This window comes from Phocoena sinus, chromosome 16 (assembly GCF_008692025.1).
Source record: "Phocoena sinus isolate mPhoSin1 chromosome 16, mPhoSin1.pri, whole genome shotgun sequence".
Lineage (NCBI taxonomy): Eukaryota > Metazoa > Chordata > Mammalia > Artiodactyla > Phocoenidae > Phocoena > Phocoena sinus.
Window position 1 is genome coordinate 82,406,241 of NC_045778.1, and position 23,260 is coordinate 82,429,500.

General features: G+C 56.9%; 1 protein-coding gene and 1 long non-coding RNA gene across 10 annotated transcripts in view; both read left to right on the forward strand.

The window, feature by feature from the left end:
- MGMT (O-6-methylguanine-DNA methyltransferase) overlaps positions 1-23,260 on the forward strand; it is a 348,914-nt gene that overhangs the window by 275,800 nt on the left and 49,854 nt on the right. For 3 of the 9 annotated variants that reach the window (XM_032607818.1, XM_032607819.1, XM_032607813.1), the window contains one exon: positions 7,396-7,605. The exons of 3 other annotated variants lie outside the window; for them this stretch is intronic. In XM_032607818.1, coding sequence (XP_032463709.1) covers positions 7,396-7,605 — 210 coding nt within the window. Of the gene's footprint in view, positions 1-7,395; positions 8,619-23,260 lie in introns of those variants that run through there. 3 more of the 9 variants (XM_032607811.1, XM_032607812.1, XM_032607810.1) reach the window with 2 other exon arrangements.
- Positions 11,483-21,671, forward strand: LOC116741403. The gene is made up of 4 exons (XR_004346132.1): positions 11,483-14,311; positions 15,073-15,292; positions 16,269-16,318; positions 18,141-21,671. It is a non-coding gene; the product is annotated as an uncharacterized LOC116741403 (long non-coding RNA).

Sequence of the window (23,260 nt, forward strand, 5' to 3'; positions counted from 1 at the left end):
GTCAGAACCACGGAAACTGCTCGTCACAGTGAGCCCGGGGCGGCGAAGCCTGGAGAAGTGGCGAGCACACGGCCATTCATTCACTGGACAGCTGGGCACGCTGGGTGCCTAGGGCGTGCCCGACGCTCTTCCGGGTGCCGGGAGTACAGCAGGAAACAAAACAGACCCACGCACGAGAGCTTATGTTCTAGAAAAATACACGTGCCGCGGTGTTTTCAAACCCATCCCCGTCGCCTGGGGGCTTTGCTCCGTCAGGAGGTCCAGGCCGTGGCCCTTGGGACCTGGGATGACTCATCGCTTTCGGGCGTGTCCCCAAGCTCCTTCACGTCTTTGTCCCCCCTTGAGTCTGCAGTCAGGCTGGGCTGAGAGCAGGACTCACGGAGCACGCAAGGCCATCTCCCCAGGGGATAGGGTCAGGCCTCAGTGTGGGGTGGCTGCAGGCCTGTCGTTCCCAGGAGTGCAGAGGTCACCTCTGCTCCCCGTCACGCCACACGTGGGCCAAGCGCTGTCCAGTCTCAGGGAGGAAGTCCGCGTGGGTTGTGGAGAGGCCGTGACGTGGGCCTGGCCAAGGCCACACACGCCTGTGGAGCCTGCAGGTGGGCAGGAAGGGCACCCCTGTCCGCACAACAGCTCAGCCCTCTGGGAGACCCCACACAGTTGCATGGGGCCCTGGAATATTCCCGATCTTACTAGTCTCCAGTGCCCGCCAGGGCCTGCTATCACATTGGGAATGGATTCTCCCTAAAGCTGTAGGAAAGTCTCTCATATGGTAGAAGAATGCCATCCTATCAGGAAAAGCAAAGGGAGTCATCACATCATGGGATGGGAAGTTACTAATCAAGTTACTAAACAAGCTCTTTCCCTTGTCATCACATCATGGGATGGGAAGTTACTAAATCAGAGAGGCCCCACTTTTTAAAAACTTGCTGTGGCCCTGCTGTGTTTTCAGAACTACTTCCACCGCTGCTCGCAGGGCAGAGGCTGGCGTTTTGCACACCGCATTCGGCAGCTCTCGCCACTCGGCTCGCGGCCGCCCGAGGGCAGAGCCGGTGTCTCGAGGAGATGGCAGCTACTTGGCCTTTCTCCCAAACGGCACTGTTACTCTTAAGCAGCAGCTCCTGTAGGTCTGTAGTGGGGGCACTGCCTCAATGTACATCTGATCCGGAGAAGAGTTTTCTTCCGTATGAAAATACCTCACATCGTCAGGAGCAATATGTGATACGATGACACAGCCCCCCACTTCCCGTGTCCCTGGTCTCCACGATGGAGGCCGGTGGATCTGGTCAGCGTGTCGTTTTGCACCTGTTGTGCCGTAGTGGCGGCGGCCCAGCTACGTCGTTCGCGTACGCCTCCTCTGTGCGTTACGGGCCGCGTTTCTGCGCTGAGCGTGGGGTGACGGTGAGTCAAGTTTCTAGGTGTAGTTACTCACGTCTCCCAGTGAAGCTCACGTCACACCTTCCCTCTGGGAGGCCACCGTCTTCTCCCAGGTCCACTCAGTTTGGGGCAGTTTGACTTTGCTCTGGATAGAGAGACCACCCAGAGCGGGCTGTGGTGTCCACTCGGGGCCTCGAGGGAGAACTCTGGGGACTACTTTGCCCCCTCCTGCTTCACGGCGTCATCGTGCTGTGTAGAAATTCTCCCTCTGTCCCCCATCTCCATCCCTGTTTCAGGCCATGCTCCCGTTCACGCCCCACGCGGAGACGTGGTCCTTCTGCCCTCCCTCCCGGCCTCCCTGCCTCCTGCCCTGAGGTTGGCCTCGCGTCCTGGCACCGCCCGCCCCATCAGCAGGCGCGACTCCCATCCTTGCCGTGAAACAGCTCCGCTCACTGACGCGCACAGATGAGCAGCCCCTCACCTGCCCCCTGTGACGCCCGCGGTTTCTCACTCTGCAGTGGCGAGGCCTTGGCTGTCCGCCGATGGCGCTTGTGGCGACGTTCAGAAACATTTATTGTCCTGCAACCAGCGGGACTCTCTCCTCTTGCTATTAATCTCTATGACTGTTGCTGCTCAAGTATGGCCTCAGCCACTGAAATTTATACAACAGGATCTCACAGGGCTTAAAACTCTACCGTCCATGAAGTCCTAGTCTGGACGTCCCCATCACGTGTCCACGCCGAGGGTGGCCACGACGACGCACTCGGGCGGAGGATTCCGCCCGCCCCGCGTCCCCTCTTCTCAGCTCCCTTCCGTGCCAAGGGGGACGGGAGGTGGTGAGCACTCTGTGGCCTTTCCCTGGGCGTTCCTCTGTAGCTGGGCGCTGCCTGTGACTCACGCAGGGACCTCAACTTGATGAGAGGCTGCAGAGGACCCGACAGAGGCCTCCAGGTGTGGCTCAGAGGCACCGGAGGTGCCCCTGCAAGGAGATGCCTGCTGCGTGGGGCAGCTCGGCGGGAATCAACCGCCCTCAGAGGGGTCCCACAAAGTTGGTAAAAGAGAACCTCCTCAGAACGGGCCGGGGATCTCAGTGGTGACCCAGGGACCTGAGGGAGGAAGGGGCCCAGTCAGGGACTGGCTGGCGTGTCCGCCTTCTCGGCGCTGATGGCAGGGGCCCGGCCACAGCACCACACACGTGGGCTCCAGCACAGATAGCACATCGTAGAGGCTTACCCGCTGAAAACATCTTGTGTTCCGGCCGGGAAGAACGGCTGTGCGTTTCAGGAGGAGAGCGGCAGGTGGGTGTGGAATGTTCCAGACCACCGTGAGGCCCACGGCGCGCTGATTCCTTAGGCGGCTGGCGGTAAAAGGACACGTGCTGGCTCCCGCGACGACACGTGCTCTTGGCCTGGGCTGCTCTCCCCACGCCAGGCTGAGGGGCGGTTTTTGCGGTGGTGTGGTGGGGGAGTTTCGTCCCATTCCAGGCCCTTGGCTTTTCCATGGTTTTCTGTGAAGGAATCAACAGCCCGGGTGAAACGGTTTCGCAGCCTTCCGGAAGACCCTCTCTCAGGCCCAGCCTGGGGGACAGGCCGTCTTCCGGTGGGGCGGGTTGAAGAGGCCTCACGCCCTCCCCGGTAAAGCACCCTCCCACTCATCCTCAGACAGAATTTGCTAAATGCAGTTCAAAGGCAATCAATACTTGCACAGAGAGTTTCTCCACCTTCTTCTAAACAAACGCATTCCTGAGGAGTTAGTTTATTCACAGATTGCCATGAGCGTTAATGACCCCCTGAGTCTTGTCCTGCCCGTCACCCAGATGGCTGTTGATAAAGATTTAGCAGCATGTTCTAAGTGTCAGGGCTGTCAGTGGGGCTGAACCATTTGACCAGAAGAAAAAACGCACAGGGAGCTATTGATTACAGCTTCTCGGTGTCACTTGTTCACCAGGATTTAGGTATTGATGAGGCCGCAAGTGAAAACAAGCTCTTTCCCTTGTGGGCTGCTACCCACAAGAACAAAGGCGAAGCTGGAGAAAATATTCAGCCGGCACCAGAATCAGAGGGATTCCATTATTGATCGAAAGGCCCCTTCGTGTTATTTTTGTTGGAGACAAATCTATGGGTTTGGAAGTTTTATAGCATTTGAGAAAGGGTCTGTGTAAGTGATGGATTCGCGTACTGGATGAATTAGATTTCACAGCGTGAAGATTTCAATGCAGCTGTGATATTATGAGCTTCGTGGTTGTTGATAAAAATTGCATTTCGTGTAGCACAGGCTTTAAAGGAGAGGGCATAGAGGGTGCAGATCCTTTGAAATGTCCTGAGGGCCCCAGTGAATTTTAGCAGGATTCGTCATCTTGATAGTCTGAAACTTGCCACCAAAATCAGCACAAGCAGAAGCAGTGTTCCCATTTCCGGAGGGAAAGATAGTGTGTGTTTGGTAAGACACCAGTTCTCCATCAAAGATGAAGACTGGTCATAGCTATCTTCATAATTGCTGTTCCAGGCCAGCAGTCCTGTTATCTGCGTCCTGCATAGAAAGGGAGAAAGGTCCACGTTACACACTTTGGTACAATTTCATAGTTTGTTGGGCGAGAGGGAAGAAAATCAAAGCTCACTTGTGAAATCTGCTGTTCGGTAGGAAAACTGAATTGGTGCCTAAATGTTTGTAAGACTAAATTGAATTAAATGTCTGTCTCTTTATCAGTCAAAAACTTGAATTGTATATTACCTAATCATGTCCTCCCAGCAATTATTAATGTACTATTGTATTTGATAAAAACCCTCCGTCAGAGCAAACAATCTGTTCTGAAAGTTTCCCGCTACTCCCTCCAGGCAGATGGGAGCTGGGTGCCGCGGGCAGGACTCGGCGGGACTCGGCAGCGTGTCTGCTTCTCGCTCAGTTAAACTGCACTGGAGAGGAAGTCTGAGCTCACCCTCCCTGTGCGGGGTCAGAACCCCACAGACGATGCGAGTTACCATGGCAACTCTAACTTCTGGTCCAAGGCGGGACTAGTCTGTGATGTGCGGGAAGTCAGATTCCCACCTCCCAAGCCAACTTACTTACGTGCCAGCGCCCCCAGGCCCCGCCTCGGCGGTCCCCTGGGGGCAGTGTACAGAGTGTGGGGCTGGAATCCCCTCTCGGCCCCTAAGCAGCTTGTCAGCTTGGGCCAGAGGCTTCACATGTCCCGAAGTTGAGAGTGCCTGGTCTGGGCTCGTTGGAGGACACGATGTCACGATGTGCACATCAGGCATGCTCTCCCCAGAGCATCATTACTGAGCAACGTGTCTAGGACAGGGACTGGGGATCCAGCCAACCTCCTGGGACAGGTGCAGCCCCACAGAGGGGCACTTTCTGGCAGGCGTGTGTATGTGTCTGGTGCCCAGCAGGTGACACCCTGCTCCACCCACAGTGAAGGGCCTCCGGTAAAGGCAGAAGTAGGAACGACTGCCCGAGGGAGCAGGGGGTGCCCAGATACCATGAGAGGAGGTTCCCCCCACGGGTGGGGTCTTTCAGGGTCTGCGCCCAGCTCCCCACCCCGGCGCCATCTCCAGAGTGGGCCCCGGTTCCTGTACCTGTGCCCGCTGCTATGACCTTCGTTGTGGAGCGGCCACCGTGATGTTCCCACAGGGATGAGAGCTCTCACCCCAGCATGCCCTGGGCCTGCAGTGGCCGCCCACCGGTGCCCCTTCCTCCCGCCAGGATGGAGCTACCTAGGATGAAGCCTTTCTTCCCCAGGGACTCCAGAGCAGACCCTTCCCTTAGCAGAAGTCTGAACTCTGCCGAGGCCTGGGGAGTCCCTCCAGAGAGCAGCTCTTCTCAAGCTCTGAGTAACTGCTTGTCCGGATCCTTACGCAGAACAACCATTGGTCTCCCAGAGCCCCGTGCAGTGGGAACACGGGGTACAACTCCTTGTGTTTGGTGGCCCCCGGCATGTGGCCGTCCCTGGCACACTGGGTGTGCTCTAAGCTGTGTCCACTGGCTGCCCAGGAAGACATCTCCCATCCACTGTGGTTTTCAGGGGCCGTAATTACATCCCTTTCTTTCCTCCCATCTTCTGAGCCAACTGAGACATGAGTAAAGGATGTTAGCTTTATTAGGATAAAAGCTTGACTGGAGAGGTGGCGTGGCCATAGCCATAGCCATGGCAGGCTTTGCAGGAAGTCCCGCCAGAATTAGACGCCCCCCCCGCCCCGTCCCGTCACTGGTCCCTGCAGGGGCGGGCGCTGACCATGTCTTGGAAGAGAAAAGGGCACCCCATGCCGTGGGGCAGGCAGTCCCCCTGCAGGACTCCACAAGGTGCTAAGCTGAACATTCTCGTCCATTCTTCCAAGGGTGGCTGCTCAGGGAGTCGTCCTCCCCTCAGGGGGTTTGCGGGGGAGAGACCAGGCCCGGAGCAGCCCTCCAGTGAGGTCCTCCACGCGGAAACCAAAAGCAAGGGCAGTGGCCACTGCAGCCCCTCCACCCGTGGCTGTCAGAGCTCCGTGCGGACAGCGGCGCTGCCGTTCCAGGAACAGACCCCAAGCAGGGCTCCCGTGCGCATGCTTGGGACTCCTGCTGAGGAGGCCCCGCCAGAGAGGACAGGGGCTCCCCGCCCTGGTGGGGTTGGCAGCGCAAGTACGAGGTCAGGGGGAACTAGGCCTGTGAGTGGCTGCAGGAGTAGCGAGCAGCCCTCACGAAAGGGCCCCTCACTCCCATCGGCGACTGCAGGCCCTGGGGTCCAGTCCAGTCTGGTACGTGCGGTATCAGACCCCTGCAGGTCTGTGTGGTGCCAGCTCTGGGCCAGGAAAAGAAGGTGCCGGGCGCTGGGGGAGGCCCTGTCCTCGGGGCATCAGCGCCCGGTCCACACGCCTGCCTGCCTGTCCGGCCTCCCGGGAACCAGGCCCTCACTCTCCGAGGCTGGGCCAGCCTTGCCCCTCCCCTGGGACTCGTGCTGCTGCATTGTGGGCCTCGGGTGAGCTTCACTGGGTGCACAGAGCCCAGCCTGGGCCCGTGTTTCCTGGTGCATCTCAGGGACACTCGGCCCCTGGGCGACTGTCACTGCCCTTGGTCCCAGCAGCGGGGCCCTTCTGATAGTCGGCGGTTCTCTGTGGGCTGTGTTTGGACTTGTTTTCACTGTGAAGTGGCGCTGCTTTTAGTGGAATCACTCTGTTGATTTAAGCAGGTGCCTGACGACTCCAGGCGTGAAAGGCCAGGAGCAGCCTTGTCTTCCCATTAGGGCTTCTTTTGGGGGGGTGGGGCGGGGGGAACCATGTGGGACGAATGAGGGTGGGCATGGGCCGAGGGTCCTTGCTGGGATCAGTGGAAGAGCTGGCTGCCCCATCCCAGCAGGTGGGGTACTGGTGGCGGCTTTTCAGGTGGGAACAGGTGGAACTGGAGCTTCTCAGACTTGCCAGAGACTAAGGAGGAAAGCAGGTCCCCCCCAGTGCACGGGGGTAGTGTAAAGCCGGGGTCAGCAAACCTTTTCTATAAAGGGCCGTTCAGTCAATATTTTAGGCTTTGCAAAAGCAGCCGCAGGTACGGAGTACCGAGTGGGCGTGGCTGTGTTCCCATAAAACCTTATTTACAAAAACAGGCGCGGACTGCATGGGGACGGCCACACGTTCCAGCCTCTGGTTTGAAGGGGCCTGTGCGAGTACAGCATTCCCCGAAGTTTCTTCTTAACATCTTGGAAGTGTTGGAGAATTTTACGTGGTACCTAAACTTGGAAATGTCATTTTAAATTCTGCCTCCGTTTTAAATCCCTTATCAAGTGAAATTAAGCTTTCTCCTCCCCAGTCGTAGCATAAAGGGGTTCTCTAGAAAATGCCCCACATTCGCCTCAGGCGTTGGGCCCCTTCCCAGCCCACGCAGGATGCTCAGAGGCCAAGGGGTGAGCAGTGCTGAGACAAGAGCCTGCAGGTGGCCAAGCCCTGCGAGTTGGGCCCTGGGTCCATCGTGGTCAGGGGCCTTGCCCTGGATCCCGAAAGACCACACTGGCCTGGAGCCCAGCCTGACGGTGGCTGCCCCGCTGTTTTCCAGATGCCCATCCTTATCCCGTGCCATAGAGTGGTCTGCAGCAGCGGAGCCCTGGGCGGCTACTCTGGAGGCGTGGCTGTGAAAGAGTGGCTTCTGGCCCACGAAGGCGGCCCGGCGGGGAAACCGGCATGTGGAGGGGGCTCCCGTCCAGCGAGAACCTGGCACGGGGCCCTGGGCGGCGCCACCAGCTCCCAGCCTGCTGGCCAGGATTGAGTGTTTGTAGTAACAGCTCGCTGGGAGCACGGCGGGCGGCGGCACTGCCACATTATTAAAGGGGCTGGAGCCGTAGGGGTGCCGCGTGTCTGCTCCTTCTTTTCTACATTTTACGACAAAGTGAGTTCAGAGACTGGCCGCCGTGCGTCTAACTTGTTCCCTTCTCTCACACTGTCACTGTTCCATTTCTAATACTGTTAAGTCAGGGCTGAGACAGTGGGGGGCTGGCAAACATGAGGGCGACTGCCCCGGAAGGAGGGGGCATCCGGCGTCCACCCCCTGCGTGCTCCCCGCCTGCCCTCTCCTCTTGGCTGTTGAAGCTGCTGGCATGGTGCTGCTGGAGAAGAGGGGACGGGCCCTGGAAACAGGTGCTTACTGAGATTCTCCAGCCTTATTTTTCCAACTGCCAGAAAGCGAATGCTGGGTGCATCCACTGGGGGTCGTGTCAGTGGAAAGAAAATAACCGCTTCCCAGAAAGATTTGGGAAAACAAACAGCTCTTGGCGCATGGGCGTGGTTGAAACGGCACCTCTCTGAGGAATGGAGTCTATCCCAGCCTTTCTCTGGACAGAAGGTGACGAGGGATGCCGACCTCTCCTTCCTGACACCTGACGTCGAGCCTGGAAGTCCAGGGTCACACACGAAGGCGGGTCAGCTCTTGTCACCGACGGCAGAGAGGAGCGTCTCCAGCATCCGCCGGGCACACGGTCTGATACTTCAGTATCGTGTTGTCACTTTAGCGTTATAATTGACTTATCCAAAAAGCGTAAGGGAAACTTGTAGCTCTGTTTGTGGATAAATAATATGTATGGAGAAAATAAACCGTGCCCAAGTGTTCAGTAGAATGCTGTGTCTTTGTCGAGGGTGCCTGCGACAGTGTAAACAGCCGCAGGGAGGCTTGAGCGGTTTGTGTTTGTCACCGGAAACCTGGGTAAAAATACAGCCCTGCACGGGTACAGTTTGGGTGTACTGTGTATCTCATGGTACCTTCATATCGACAAAAGAGCAGGTACCTAACACAGACAAACTAGGCTTTTCTCACCCGTTTACAATTTATTGCATCCCTTTCTTAGGTCAGCCAAGTTAATTCTGGATTTTTTCCCTCAAAAATAAAATACGACCATTTCCGCATTCTCTTCTGATCTTGGTCCTTCTCAGGACTTCGTTACGGCGGAGTCGCGCTCCTGAGGGAGCTGCATAGATGTCTGATCTTCGGATGGGACCCTGAGTCTCGCCGCCGCGACCGTCCATTCTCACGGGGGCCCTCGGCTCGGCGAGCTGTGAGAATTGTGAGTGTCTCCACGTACGAGCAGAGGGCCTGTTTCTCTGTCCCGATGTGTTGGGAGGACGAGTGGGGGACCTGGGGTGCCCTTCGCACTTGGGGGCTGTGAAGGTGGTTGGCTGCGTCCCGAATTGTGTAAGGAAAGTGCTTTGCTCCAGTGACTGACAGTCCCAGGACCCCTCCTCTGCCCGGAACGGAAGCGCAGGCTGCGGCAACCGGCCCGGGGGCCTGGGTGCGGGGCTGTCTGTGCGCTTCCAGTAGAGGGCGCCACCGTGGTGCCCTGGGCGGCGCTGGGGAGCCCCGGCCCTGCTTCTGCTCAGCGACAGGTTTGAAAGTGGGGTAGGGTAGAACTCCGATCCAGATGCCCTGCTGTAGTCCCCGGAGCACGTGCCGTCCAGGCTGCCAGCAGGCGGGCAGGCCTCTCTGCGGTGCGGTCAGCCCTGAGGACACATCGCAGGCCCCATACCCTCTGCACGTGGGCTGGGCCTCGGCCTGGAGAGTAGGCGTCCCTTAGGGGGACGGGGGACTCCCGCTGTGATCTCCAGATCCTCAGGCGGCCTCCGAGCGAGGGTCCCGGGCTGTGCAGCCTGCAAGGGCCCGGCCCGCCGGCAACGCTGCCCGAGGGGACCCTGCAGCTCCGTGGCCTGGGCGCCACCGGTTTGGGCGCCACCTTGGGGCCACACAAACCCTGCTCTTTTTCCTGCTTCCCGGGGCCTCCTCAGCCATCAGAACACGCTTGAGAGACGCCCCGGGCTCCCACTGGCAGAGCCGTCTCCCCAAGTGCGGGCCACGAACCGCTCCAGGGACAACGGGCTCCGAGAGGCCGCCTGGAGCCGCAGCCGCTGGAGGGGCAGCAGGTTTGTGAAAATGCAGGGGACGGGAAAGGCACAGGGAAACACGACAATATTTTCCCCGTGAAGAGAGATGTTGAAGCAAGGAGGCTGAGTCCTTTGGCCGCGGCCCCAGGTCCCCTCACGGGCGGGTTTCCCTCCATCCAGTGCCGGGCCTCGACCCGCCAGCACCAGACCCGCGGGGCAGCCACTCGGCCAGCGCGTGCTGTGTTCGCCGTTCCCGAACACCCGGGTCGTGAAAGATTCAGAAATAATATTTGTTTCTGCGGAAGCACACATGTAATGAAATAACTGCCCTGACCACGCGGGAGGCTGGGCTGCGAAGGGTCATCGTGTTCTTCTCCTGGTGCTTTTCCCACGACGGGCGGGAGGGTCACGTAGACCCACTCGCTCGCCGCGTCTGAGGCTGCAGAGGGGGGGGACGCGACGGCAGAGCCTGACTCCCTGGCGCCCGAAGAAGAGGGGCTGGTGCTGCCGAGGGGCAGGGGAGGTGCGGGGAGGGGTCGGAGCCGCTCGGGCAGCCAGGCCTCTGGGGAAGGGGGCGGGTCCGCCGTGGAGGAAGTTGGTCGGGGTTTTTAACTCGAGTCTGCGCACAGCCGACACAGACAGTAGCCGGCCGGTGCGGCGTGGTCACTGCCTAGCAGCAGTGTCGTCTCCAGCTCGCGCTCTTCGGGTGCCCGTTCCCGCCCAGGGCCTCGCGTTTCCACCCCGCATTCTTCCTTAGGCAGCGCCTCTGCTCTGAGCAGCCAGGCATGTCCAGGGAGGGAGTCACTGTTCCTTAAGCTGTTGTGAACAGCAGTGTCATCCCAGACCGAACTTCCTTAGAAGCGTCAGCGTGGGAGAGAACCGAGCAGGCGGGTGGCCCAAGAGCTCTGGGAAGCGGTGGCGTGGTCGGGTGGAGCCCGTGGGTTTAGGCGCTGCTCAGAGGAGCCCAGGGGGCGGGGAGCCCCGCTTGGCGCGTTTGTCCTGGCGCAGCCCAGGCAGGGCACGCAGGGCGCACAGGCCCCGCTGGCTGCGTCCTCCGCACCCGCAGGCTCACCCGGGCTGCTGGCGCGGCTGCAGCTATGCCACAGGCAGCAGTGCCAGCTCGAGCCTCGGCCACCGTGGGAACAGGCAGGACGTCACAGCCGAGTCGGCGCGGACAGTCCACTTCACCTCAGAGCTTGCCCAGGACCTTAGTGCTGTTTTGATTTCAAGCGGCAATGGTAACAAGTTATCTTACCGTGGGGCGCACAGAAGGCTCCAGAGTCTGTTTTCTTTTACTCAGAAGAGTTTCCCAGAAGACCGGTCGGGAAGCTAAGCCTTTCCCTGTGGCCTCTGAGCTGGGACGCGCTTGGGCCTCCAGGTGCCTTGTCTGCTGGTAGGTTTCCTCGCTGCCATCCTGGCGGGGGGTCCTGGGGACGGGCACTTGGACGCCCTCGGTGAGGATTGAACTGTGTTTGGCCTCTCCCGGCCCAAACAGGGTTTTTCTTTCTTCTTCACGGGCATTTGATTGAAGTTTGTTTAGGGAGCTGAAGCTCACATCAATTTTACCTGTTATCAGTTTGAAAGACCCTGAGATTTAAATGGAACTCTGCCAAGCAGCCCCTGTCTGTCTGTCTGAAGGAAACAGGGTGGCAGTTGAAAGCCAGGCCTGGAGCCTGGAGAAACTGCAGGACCCAAGTCTCTAAGTGACTGAGGGCAGCCGTCCAGGGTCCTTGGACGCTGTGGCTCCAGATGCGGACAGATGGACGGCGTCTGGCCTCCGTCACCCAGGTCGCCTCCGGTAGGATCTGTGCTGGGCGGGCGGGAGTGGACGAGGACGCGAGGACAGCGCCTTGATGGATGAAAGGGTGTCGTTAACAGGCCTTTAACGTTTCCCATTCATGTTTTTTTCACTGAAAAAAGCCACAAGAAAAATATTCCACGCGGACGGCAGTTAAGATTGATCCGAAAACATGGTGTTAGTGCTGCTGGCGCCCGCAGCGGCCTTCCCACCTAGCAGCTTGCTTGCAGCTGCCACTTTGGGATGGGGGGATGGTGCTCGGACTCTCAAGTGGCCACAGGGTACAGGACGGACTCTCCCAGTGGTCGTCAGGGACTCCGATGCGACGGGATGCTGAAGGAGGGGGCAGGATCTGCCACCCCAGGCTCCGAGCTGGCTCCAGGGAGCTCTCCAAGCGGCTCTGCCGGGCGTGTGTGTGTGTATGTGTGTGCGTGCACGTGTGCCTGTGTCTCGATGCCAGTCCCGGGGCAACGGAGGGGGGTAGCCAGGGATGGAGCAGAGGGGCTGGGAGCTTCACCTCTTCTTTCCTTGTTTCTCAGGTTGGGCCATCCCCCTGGCACACACAGCACCGCACGCACACACACATCAGGGTCTTTCTTAAGTCTTCCCGTCACATGTCACTCTTGTTTGGTTCCCAAACACAAGCAATATGTGTGCTTCCAGACTGGTTTGTTGACTTAAATTAAGAAAACCCCAGCTGGAGAAGATATCAGTGTCCAAACATTAAGCAACATGTGATATTGTGCAAAAAGTATTGCTTTTGCGTGTTCTGATCGCCATGACAACAGGGCGGAGTGGATGCACATGTGAGACTTCTGGCAGGAAGCACAGGCGCAGGTGCGCGGCCGAGCTGCGGGCCCAGCGGGCAGGTCTGGCCCCGGGGCTGTGGGCACGTTCTTCTGCACCGGGCCAGCCTCAGCCCCCGCCGGGCCTCTGAGGGGCCTGTGGGCGGGGGGGGGTCTGGCCCCAGCTGGAGGAGCAGAAAGCTGAGCCTCAGATCCAGCTGAACTTGGACTTGTCCCCCCAGCTCCTGTGAGCAGAGTGGGTGCAAACACGTGGCCCATCACCCCGAGCTCAGGGGCCCCTCACGGGCGATTGTGGACCCCTGGAGGCCCGGGAGGAGGGGAACGCGACAAGGCCTGGCCTGACGGCCAAGGGGGCCGGCACAGCAGGTGTTTGAAGGCCCAGAAGCCAACAGAGCCTCGGAAGAAGTGGTGGCAGTCAGGACGTGGGGGCAGGGCGGCCACAGTTCCGTCGAGGAAGGTCGGGCTTGATGCGGTTGGGAGGCGCTTGACCCCGCTAGCTTCTGTGACAGGGAAGCTCTGCACGTGGCAGGGGGTGCTGGCCTCGTCTGCAGCCTCCGACGGGAACCTTTAATCTGCTGCTCTTCTGAGCGGTGGCCGAGGGCCCCTGGCTGCCTGTCTGCCACCCAGAGTGACCACGCGCTGGCCCCGCGGCCCCCGGGCAGCGAGGAGGAGCTGCTGCGAGGCCAGCAGTGCAGCGGCCGGCCAGGAGACAGCAGCTTGGGCACGAGGGAGCGTTCAGTTCCAGAACGTGTACTTTTGTTGGGATAAACTCTACGTAACCTGCGACAAAAGCAGTACGAAGCGATTTTAAATCTCTGGGGCCCTGAGAAAAGCCAGGTGCTGTGTGTGTCTGACAGCCCTGAAGCCCTGCCCTTCCTCTCTCCCCAGGAAGGGAGGAGAGGTGCAGCGCGGTCCTCGCCCACCTGCCTCCACAGCGACGGGGACTGGCGCCGTCCCTGTGCTGCCGGACCCCCAGCCGGGCCGTGGGAGGCGCACTTCCTTCCTGCCGCTGATCTGGGAGAAGGACAGCCCCCTGCCCGCCCCCAGGGAGCCCTGGGAGTGTGTGCGCCATCGCTTACTCCCGGGCCGGTTGTGTCGTCCAGCTGTGTCCCAAACACACACCTCTGGCCTCCACGTGACTTTAGCCAAAAGCCTGTGTCCAGTCTGAGCTGAGAGCCCAGCCCTGCTCACCTGCCGCGGGGCTCCCACACCGTCTCCAGGCCGAGTGCCTCGTGCCAAGCTGAGAACCACATTTATTTAAAAACTGCCTTTTCTTTGAGATTCAGAATGACACGTCTACGTATCACAGCACCAAGCGGCACGTAGCTGTCGGTCCTCTTCCCTGCAGACGCCTGACGTCAGTGCCAGGAAGCAATGTGACAGGTATTCCGCAGTTTCAGGCCAGTTGGTCTCAGATGTCGATGAACATATTTTCACAAGGAAAGCGTGGAAGTTCGTCACGTGTTAGGCCTGAGCCTGCCAGGGTGCTGCCGGCCCGTTTATCGCCAGTGATGGCCTCCTCTTCTCGTCCCCAGCCCCCTCCTCGCCCCCTTCTCCCCTCTGTCGTCCCCACTACCCCCCAAGGGTTTCTCGCAGACCCCACTCCCGACACAGGTGTCTGTGGACTCTCCAGCCGGTGTCTGTCGTGCTGGTTCTGAACTCTCAGGCTGCTGCGGCCTCTGGGCTCCATGCTGGGAGGACAGTGCCAGGCTGGAGCGTTCTCTCCTCGGTGCCCCTCGAGCTGACCCCTCTGTGCTGCTGTGCGGAAGGCAGGCGGCAGTAATGCCCACGGGTGAGGAGCTGGGATCGGAGCCCGGTTTATCCACTTCAGTGGCTGCGTTGTCCTGCGTGTGCCACGTGACCGCTCCACAGCTTGGTTTCTGTAGCGGATTGAATTGGGGGCCCCAAAGAGAGATGTCCACGGGCAGACCCCTGGGACCTGCGCATCTGGCCTCATTTGGGAAAAAGATCTCTGCAAATGTGGCTCTGTGAAGAATCTCAAGGTGAGATCATCCCGGATTATCTGTGTGGCCCTAAATCCAATGGCTACCTCCGTCTCAGAGGCCAAGGGGGAGGAAACCCAAGGGGGAGGGAGGCCCTGTGAAGAGGGAGGTGGAGACTGGGATGATGGGCCACAAGCCAACGTTGCCAGGAGCTGCCAGGAGCGGCTCCAGGGTCCAGAAGGGGTCTCCCCCTAGAGCCTCTGGGGAAGCGCGGCCCTGCCGACCCCTGGGTCTCGGACTCCTGGCCTCCGGAGCAGCAAGTTTCTGTTGCTTTAAGCCCCCGGTCACTGGTACTTTGGTGCGGAGGCCCCAGGACACTGACACGGCTTCCTTATCCGTGTAGAGGGGTGTGTGGCACGTCGTCACGCTGTCAGGTTGCAGTGAGTTATCCCGGGAAGCCCTTAGCCCGCTGCTGGGAGCGTCCTGCGTGCTCGGCAGGCGGCGGTGGTGGAACCCCCCGCAGGCTAGCTGCGGGAGCCCTGGGGATGTGTGTGATCTCAGCAGCCACTCGTCCACTTTGCATGGGCTTCCTGAGCGTTTAATGCATCAGAGTCTCACCTTGCTCCCTTCACTTGCCCCTTGACCGTCATTTACAGTGAAGCCCGGGGGCAGCTCTGACATGGGTTGCCAAGGCCGTCCCTGAAGTGAGAAAGACTTGGTGTTGCCTCTTTTCTGGCTTGTTGACAACGGAGGTTGTGGGTTGTTGCAAACACCAGGATGGGTGTGCAGAGTCACAACAGACCTGTGTCGGGGTGTTGCAGGTCCAAGCAGTGACCCGAGAGGCTGCCCTGTGCAGGTGACACTCAGAATGTCTGGCAAGACTCTGACCATGGCCGCAGCACTGCTTACGGACCGTAAGCAGCGACAAAGGTGACTCGCAAAGGCCACGCTCCCCGCTGGCCGGGCCGGCTCTGCGGGTCAGGGACGGCGTGCCAAGCTCAGCTCAGCCAGCGGGACGCATCTTTGCTCAGGAGCCACCAGGTACGTTTGTGGTACCAGTGATGCCAGCGTGGTGTCCTGAATCCACCATAAACAGGGCGATGCAGGGCTGATGCAGAACAGACCAAGTGGATCCATGGACCCAAATGGCAGGTTGGGAGTAGAGGAGGGTACGGATGACATCAGCCATCCCATGAAGAGATGTCCGCCTGGCTGATGGTCCCAGAACTGCAGGTTTAAGTGTGAGACAGCACTTTATTATAAGCTGGATTAAATAATAAAAAATGTGTAATTCTCTGCCTGCAGCGTTGTGCAAAGGATGGGCACGCACACACACACACACACACACACACACACACACACACACACTCACTCTCCCTCTCTCTCTCTGTCTCTCTCTCTCTCTGCCGGAGGAGCAGGCCATTTCGTTATAGGGCAGTTAGGTAATGTTAAAACGTGAAATTCCCCCAAACAATTCCACTTTTAGGAACTTACTCTGGGGAGAGGTTTCCACGCGTATACAAGGCTACAGTTACAGGGATACTTGTCATACCATTATTTGTGACGGCAACAAGTAGGAAACTACATAAATGTCCCAAGGACATGGGTTGACTAAGTCATGATCCATCTGTACAATGTCAGGCAATCCTGCCACTAAAAATGGTAACGTGAGTCTGTGTTTATTGACATCAAAAAGAGGGCCTTGACTCACTGCTGAGTGATGAAGGCGTGTTGTTCTATGAAACAGGTTTGTTTAGTTGGGCTTAAGAGTGTAAGACTGTGGAAGAGAATCCATCAGAGTATTTTCGTGGAGATATCTTGGTGGAAAGAGTTGGGGAGAATTGCTGTGTGTGTGTGTCTGTGTTGCTTTCCAGTGTTGTTAAACTTTTATAGAATGTATGTATGTATGTATTATACAATCAGAAAACTATGATCCATGTTTCTGTCTTAAAGATATATATTTACACATAAACACACATATGTATACATACATAATATATCTTTTTTTTTTTTAAAGACCATCTGTGGAGTGGAGTACAGCAATGATTATCTCAGCCCGAGGAAATCGTGAGTAGTTGGATTTCCTTTTCTGTGCTAATCTGTAGATCCTAAATGTTTCCAGTAGAAATGGGTTATGTTTGTACTTATGAAAGCACATCTCTTTCCTCTATGAAGAAGGGTCCCTGGCAGATGTAGTGAGAAGACAACGCTGGCAAACGCAGTCTGGTCTCAGGAGTGGTGTGGCTCAGGAGACAGCCCCACCGTCTGTTTACCAGAGGTCCCCTCTCCACTTGCAGAGCAGTGAGGCCATGCGAGCAGTGTGCACACTCCCTAACCAGGCCGTGTGGCACCAGTGTACATACGAGTTCGGCTCGGGGTGTGTCTCAGAGTACAGAGTCATGGAAGGAGGTGTGGGTGAACTAGAAAATCAAGAGGGGCTTCCTGGAGGAGGTGGCGCTCGAGCGGCACTGTTAGCTCTGGACAGGACATAGAGGGCATTTCAAGTGGAAGGAGCAGCCAGATGCCTTAGAGCAGAGGTGAGCACAGGTGGCTTTGGCCCCTGCGATAGGAAACCAGGGACCAGCAGGAAAGTGGCCGTTGTCGGGCAGGGGGAGGACAGACACCCCTGCCGCAGCCCCAGGCACGAGGGGTCCGTTCTTGGTGGGTTTGGTGTGGTCACCAGTCAGGAAAGCAGTGCGCGGCAGTCATCAGCCCTGTGCTGAAAGGGGGACACCTCGGATTCCAGCACCGCCAGCTGCATGGGGCAGGAGCCCCTCCAGGCCTGCGCAGCTCCACGCCCTCTGGGGGCTCTCCCTCCGCCTGCCCGGGGACGGCGTGCCCCTCTGAACGGCTCCTTGGCCCACTGAGTGTCGCGCGGCACCTCTGACGTGGGGAGCTGTCACGGGACAGGACAGGCTTTCCGGCAGGAGAGAGACCAGAAGGAGGGCGGGCCCGGGAGAGGACCGCGTGGGCCGGGCTGGGGGGCCTTCTGTCCTCGGGGTCGGGACCCATGAGAACACAGTCCGCCTGGCAGAGCAGGCCTGAGCCGCGCGACGCCAGCCCTCTTGTCTCGGCTTCCCTGTGTTTTACATAATGTCGCTGTGTAATCCTTAGAGCTAACGGTACTAACTAATTAGTGTAAAACACTTTGAAAATATAAGGAATTCAGATGAGGAGTATAATTGGCCAGTCCTCCTGGTACTGACACTTTCACTGTGTCTCTGACGGAGCTGTGGCCTGACTTCATCCGGGAGATGTGGTTGTCCAGGCAGGGGGCAGGCGTAAGCAAGACGGGCTGTCCTTAGCCCCAGATGGGACGCAGTGCGCCCCGGGCTACCGTGGGGCCGGGAGGAGTCAGCTGGCCAGCCCGACTGCCTCACCGCCCCAGGACCTCAGGGAGCCATGGGGAGGGGCTGGGTTGGCCCGAGGCTCCAGGTCGCGAACGGATTAGCGCCCACAGCCTGGTCGAGGCTGGGGGGAAGGGCAGGGCCCAGGTGTGGCCAGCCCCGAGGTGGCTTCGGGTACTAGCCGTGGCCTGCCGGTCGGCAGCAAACCTGTTTGACGTCCCCTCTCTGGAGTAGAGTTTATGATGCCACCTTGCACTTCCTCCTGAGGGTGCAGACGGAGCTGTGAGGCGCCTGGCACGTGCAGTGTATCCTCTTTTCTTCTTTAAGAGATAAATGCAGGGTCTCCTTCTCAGTGGGCAAGTCACTCAGAAAAGATATCCAAGCCCCAGACCTGGACAACACTTGGCCTGACCAGTCCACCCCTGGGTGTGGGTTTTCCACTGGCGTTATTGGAGAAAAGACGATCGCGTGTTCTCTTTGGTGTGCTACTTTCTAAGGATGTGTGGAGCTGTCGGCACATCATTAATCTCTCTTTAAACCAGGGCGACAATATTTACATTTAAGATCAAGACGATGGTTATCTGAAGAATTCCCCTGGAAGCTCTCCTCACAACTGGAGGAACACAGCAGCCAGTAAGCAGAGCCACATCCTGGGCCAAAAATAACAACGAGCTGGTCCCGGAGACCCAGACTTACCGAGGGTGATGTAGGTGAGGCCAGCGCCCAACAGAAGCTGGTCGGCTGCGGTCAGCAGGATGAACTCGGCCTCAAGAAAAATGACGGCCGAGCCACGCATTCGGTGACTGAGCACTCAGACACAGCTTGGCAGGTGTCTGCTTCAGACAGGCCAGCGACCAGAGGACATTCCTGTAAAGAACTGTTTTAAACAAGAATCTGTGCCCAAACGAAGCAAAGGACCAGGGCCCAGCAGAGGTGAAAAGCCAGCTTTCCAAGCATCCTGGGAGCATTCCAGCGGGTCGTTCATTCCGAGAGCGCCCCCTGGGCGCCCTGCAGCCTTTGGCTGGGCCTCTTCTCAGCTCCTGGGGCTGAACAGTGACAGCAACGCTGCATATGGACTAAACCAGCAGTCGCTGGGTCCCCACGTCTGTGCTGTGGAAACGACCTTCTCGTGGCATCATCAAAAAGCACTTTAGTAGATAGGTGGCGTTACCGACAAAGGCAGACTCTATCGTGCTTCATCCAAGCCGACGCCTGTGACCCTCCGGCTTGGATGATGTAGGCTTCCCCTCAACAGGAAAGTTACGTGTTGTAAGTCGTGAAGTCCAGGCTTGAGCCCGAGGCCTTCGCCTCACAATCAGCATGACCCCGCTGTGATCAGTGCCCACGCTTATCATTCCAGAGCCAAGTCTGGAGTGGGCCACACGTGTCTGTGCAAACTTAGCACGGACTTCGGTGAATGTTCCAGGAACTGAGAGAGTCCGTGAAATAGTGAACGGGACAGAGTCTGTGAGTCTGCATGCCATGACCCCGACAGCCACTGCGTGTTGACTTGCAGAGTTAACACGCTCGGCTTCTGACTGCCGTTTCCTGCCCCCATCCCCCCCACCGACTCCAAGCACACTCCACAGGAGTCTGTGGACCTGAGCGCAGAAGCCAGGCCGAAGAGTGTTCACGGCCCTGCTGTGTGAGAGCAAGAGCCCGGACGAAGCTGAGCGTCCATCCCGGCGGAAACACGCGTGCGCCTGCAGGTTTGTTCACAGGGTGAATGAAGTACTACGCGGCAGTGAAGGCGGACACAGGCGCGTGCTGTGACAGGCGTGACTTAGAAATGCAAAGACAAGCAAACAAAGTGCGGGGCAAAAGGCTGCAGACGTGTGATACTAGTTTTATAAAGCTCACGAGCCTCGAGGGATGCATATCGCTTTAAACAAACAAATATGCGCACGCACACATACAATCATATACACACGCGCGCGCGCGTATATACGATCAGACCTTTGAAAAGACACGGGAACGTGAACGCACAATTGAAGTTGTCGCCTCGGGGGCAGAGGCGGGAGGACGAACGAGCATGGGAACCATTGCTGGGACGCGCTCAGGTAGGCTCGCGCCTTCCGGGAGGGCTCAGCTCGCACCTTCCAGCTCTCAGGCTGGCTGTGGGTTCACTGGTGTCCTTGTGATACTATTTCACGACCTATGTGCTGCCCGCATTTTCTTCTACTTTGTGTCGAATGTCTGCATCTTGAAAAACACAAGCAGGTCCTTGAAGGCCATCGTTCTGTACGCCGTGTGCCTGTTTCTGGGAGGCTCTTGGCGCCGTGGGTGACTCCAGAAATGGTTCCCATCGAGCCCCGTGAACTAGTCGGGGCGGTGTCCTCCCAAGTCAGCAGGAGGGTCCCCCATGCGCACTCCCGCAGGAGGGGCCCGGCCTCTGCCAGGCTTGCGGCCCCGGGCGGCACGCACAGTGGGCGGAGGCCCTGCGGGAGGGGCCCCACAGCTTGTTTACGAGCCGCCCGGTGAAGCAGTCTGGGGGGCCCCCAGCAGCGCCCGCTCCACCAGAAGAGCCACCGCTCCCGGGAGCTCGCGTCCCCTCCTGCAGCCCAGACGCTCGAGCAGACGTGAAGAGCAGGGACCCCCTGCCTCTCGGGGCTTTGGCCTGGGGATCCGCTAGCTGTAGGCCTTGGGCTTGGGAGACAAGGCTTGGCCCCGAGAGCTTTCAGACCCATAGCAGAGCAAGACACCCAGATAGGAGCGGCCCGCACAAACCCTCTTGGGCTTAGCGCACCAGCTCGGCACAAAGAGCTCCACTTGCCCAGTTAACCACAGGCCGGAGAGCGAATTTTCAGAGGAGCCCGTGGAAAAGTGGGTGGGAGCGGGAGAGCCGCTGCTCAGGAGTGAACCCGCGGGCCCCTGTCCTAACGGTGAAAGACGATTGGGCCAACGAGGGCCGTTCAGACTTAGGTTTGCTGGACATTTTCTCAAAAAGGAATCAAGTGACCCTGTCCCTTCAAGGAGAGCGACCAACAGTGTTTGTTACCAATGATAAAAATTTGTTTTTGAAGAAAAATGAGAATTTTGGGGAGCTCGCATCTGCCGCTGTGAGCTTTACGGCTTCTGAGTACTTAGATTTTTCTGATGAGACTGGTGGTGACGTAAACAGATGTTACTTTCGCAATACTATGTAAAGAAATGCGTCAGTATTTGGAAGACGTGTGTAACACAGTGAGCCAGTACTTCCAGATGACCGATGCACGGTGTCACAGACCCGGCCATGGGTCGGGGAGCCCTGCACAGTGCAGGATGGAGGGACCGAGTTCAGTGAGAGGTTCGCTGCGTGGTTTCAGGTCCTGCGCGGCTGCTGAACTTGAACAACTCCGTTGTCCAGTTTGGATGCAGGACCAGAGGAGAATATCTGCAGTTTACTGAAAAGGCTGTGAAAGTCCTCCCGTTTCAGCTACGAGTCCATGTGAGGCCAGTTCCTCAGCCAAGAGGAGGAATCACGGTGGTCTGAAGAAGACAGGAGAACCAGCTGTCTTCCTAAATGCCCGGCACTGGGAGATTTGCATACGCAGAAAACAGTGCCACCCTTCTTATTAAATTTTTTTTTTTTTTTTTTGCTTTGGAAAATAGAGATTTTTTAATTATTTGTGAACTTAGGCAAGTATATATATAATCGAGGTTTTGCTATTTTTAAACAATAAATAATTTTAAATTTCTGTTTTATTTCCTAGTTTGCTGTCAATAGATGTAACCCAGGTATCTATTGTTGTGGCCTCAGTAGCTTTTCCGAGGGTAAAGGTGAAGAGAGCTCACGTTCTGTAAGGGGCTAGGGGTTGGGATGGCGCTGTGGAACAGCCCTGCTTCAGGATTTCATTCAGGAGGTACGTCCAAAAAAACGATTCCGCCTGGGTAGGCGTGGGAGCTTATTTCTCCATTAAAATGAAATACCAGGAACACGTCCCATTCCTGTGTCTACGTTTTGTGCTGTGACATCCCCAAGCCACATCCCAGAGCAGGGATAAAATCAAGTTATTATTAAGCTGCATTATTTTGATGTTAGGTGGGTAGTTTACAAACCAGCTTTTATCCTTTTGTGTTAAGACTAAAACACCACCACTAAAAAAGAAATAGATTAAAAAAAAAAAAAAAAACACACCTGAATTGCAGATGGATGGAACTTCCAGCATCCTTTCCGTCCGGATGTTCCCTGAGCGGGTGAGGGAAACCGGCAGCTGTTAGCCAGTGATTCTGTGTTTTATTTTCTTTTTCACTTCGTGTTTCGTAAGCGGTTTTTAACCAGGCCCCGTGAAAATGTATTATTGTTAGAAAACAAACCAAGAAACAAGGGATGGTAGTTTAGTACCGTGAAGTTAATTCTGGAGACCCCCGACCTTTGAGCAGCCACGTGGCTATTGATTTCCAATACCATGAGGTGGCGTGCCACCCTAAGCATGGGGTCCAGCCGAGTCCAAACAGTTTCTCCCTTATCAGTTGAGTCCCTGAGTACTTGAGCATTAAGACAACAAATGTCCACAGTTGACGGCATGTCACATGGCAGCTGGGTGGACGTGCCAATCTTCTAATGAAGTCGGGCTGTTGGCAAACACACCAGTCATCACATATTGAAGGAGGCCTTCTTTTGTGTATTTCCAGCACTCTTGAGTGCTTCGAAAGATACCAGTTACATCATTGTCTAAGGGCCAGGCGCCGAGGGAGAAGCATCCACTCACTGCCAAGACAGAAACAAGCGAGACCGGAGTTAAAAGCAAGCTGGGGCTGCGTTCTGCAGGAGGTGTCAGAAATAGTTTTTCCAGTTGTGCTCAGTGGAAGCGATACTCTGAGTAAAAAGCAGTGGCTCCAATGCCCTCATTTCTCCTGCAAAAAGAGGCATGTCAGTAATCCCTCGCTCCCAACTTAACTCGCTCCCTACGTGGAAGAATCGGTATCATTTTTCTTAATATTGAGGGAGGGAGAGCAGTCGATGCCTTTGGGTCTGAACTAAGGGATGCTGGCCTCCCGCTCATCAGCCGTGATGTGTGAAGCGGGTGAGTCATGGGAGACGCTCTTACACCCGGGCACACTCTGCCAGCTGCGTCCACCCCAACCAGCGATGAATTACGGTTGCCATCTTGTATTGATTACCGAAAATGTTATGTTCACGGGAAGAAAATGCCATTGCTTTAAATATCAGCATTACTCGGGATTTTAAAGTTATTTTTTTACAGAGACATGTGGGATAAAAAATTTTAAGCAATTGAAAGGAGTGAGGGGAGAGCAGAATTATTAAATCACAAAAAAATCAATTCCCAGTTCGGTCTGGCCAGACCAGCATTTCTCGACTCAGGTAAGTAGTTTAAAGTCAGACACGTCTCTTACTGGACTTTTTACAAGAATGGAGAAATTTATAATGAAATTCAACAAGGAAACTGGAAAAACAGCCAAACTGGTGCAGCAAAGTGGTGAATAGGACCGTTAGCCGACGCGCTGTATTCTTTTGGACACTGTGTGCCTGTAACCACGGTGCTCAAGCCCAGATTGCGGGAACAGGCTGACAGTTAGTAGCTAACTCAGCAGTGCTGGGTGCAAACTGCCGTCTTCCTGTGGATTTACAGCTGCCACTTCTGCTCCTTCAATTAGTTCTATGGCACACAGATGTTGCTTAAATGTTGCTGCTAATGATACTGCAATAAGCGTAAGATTC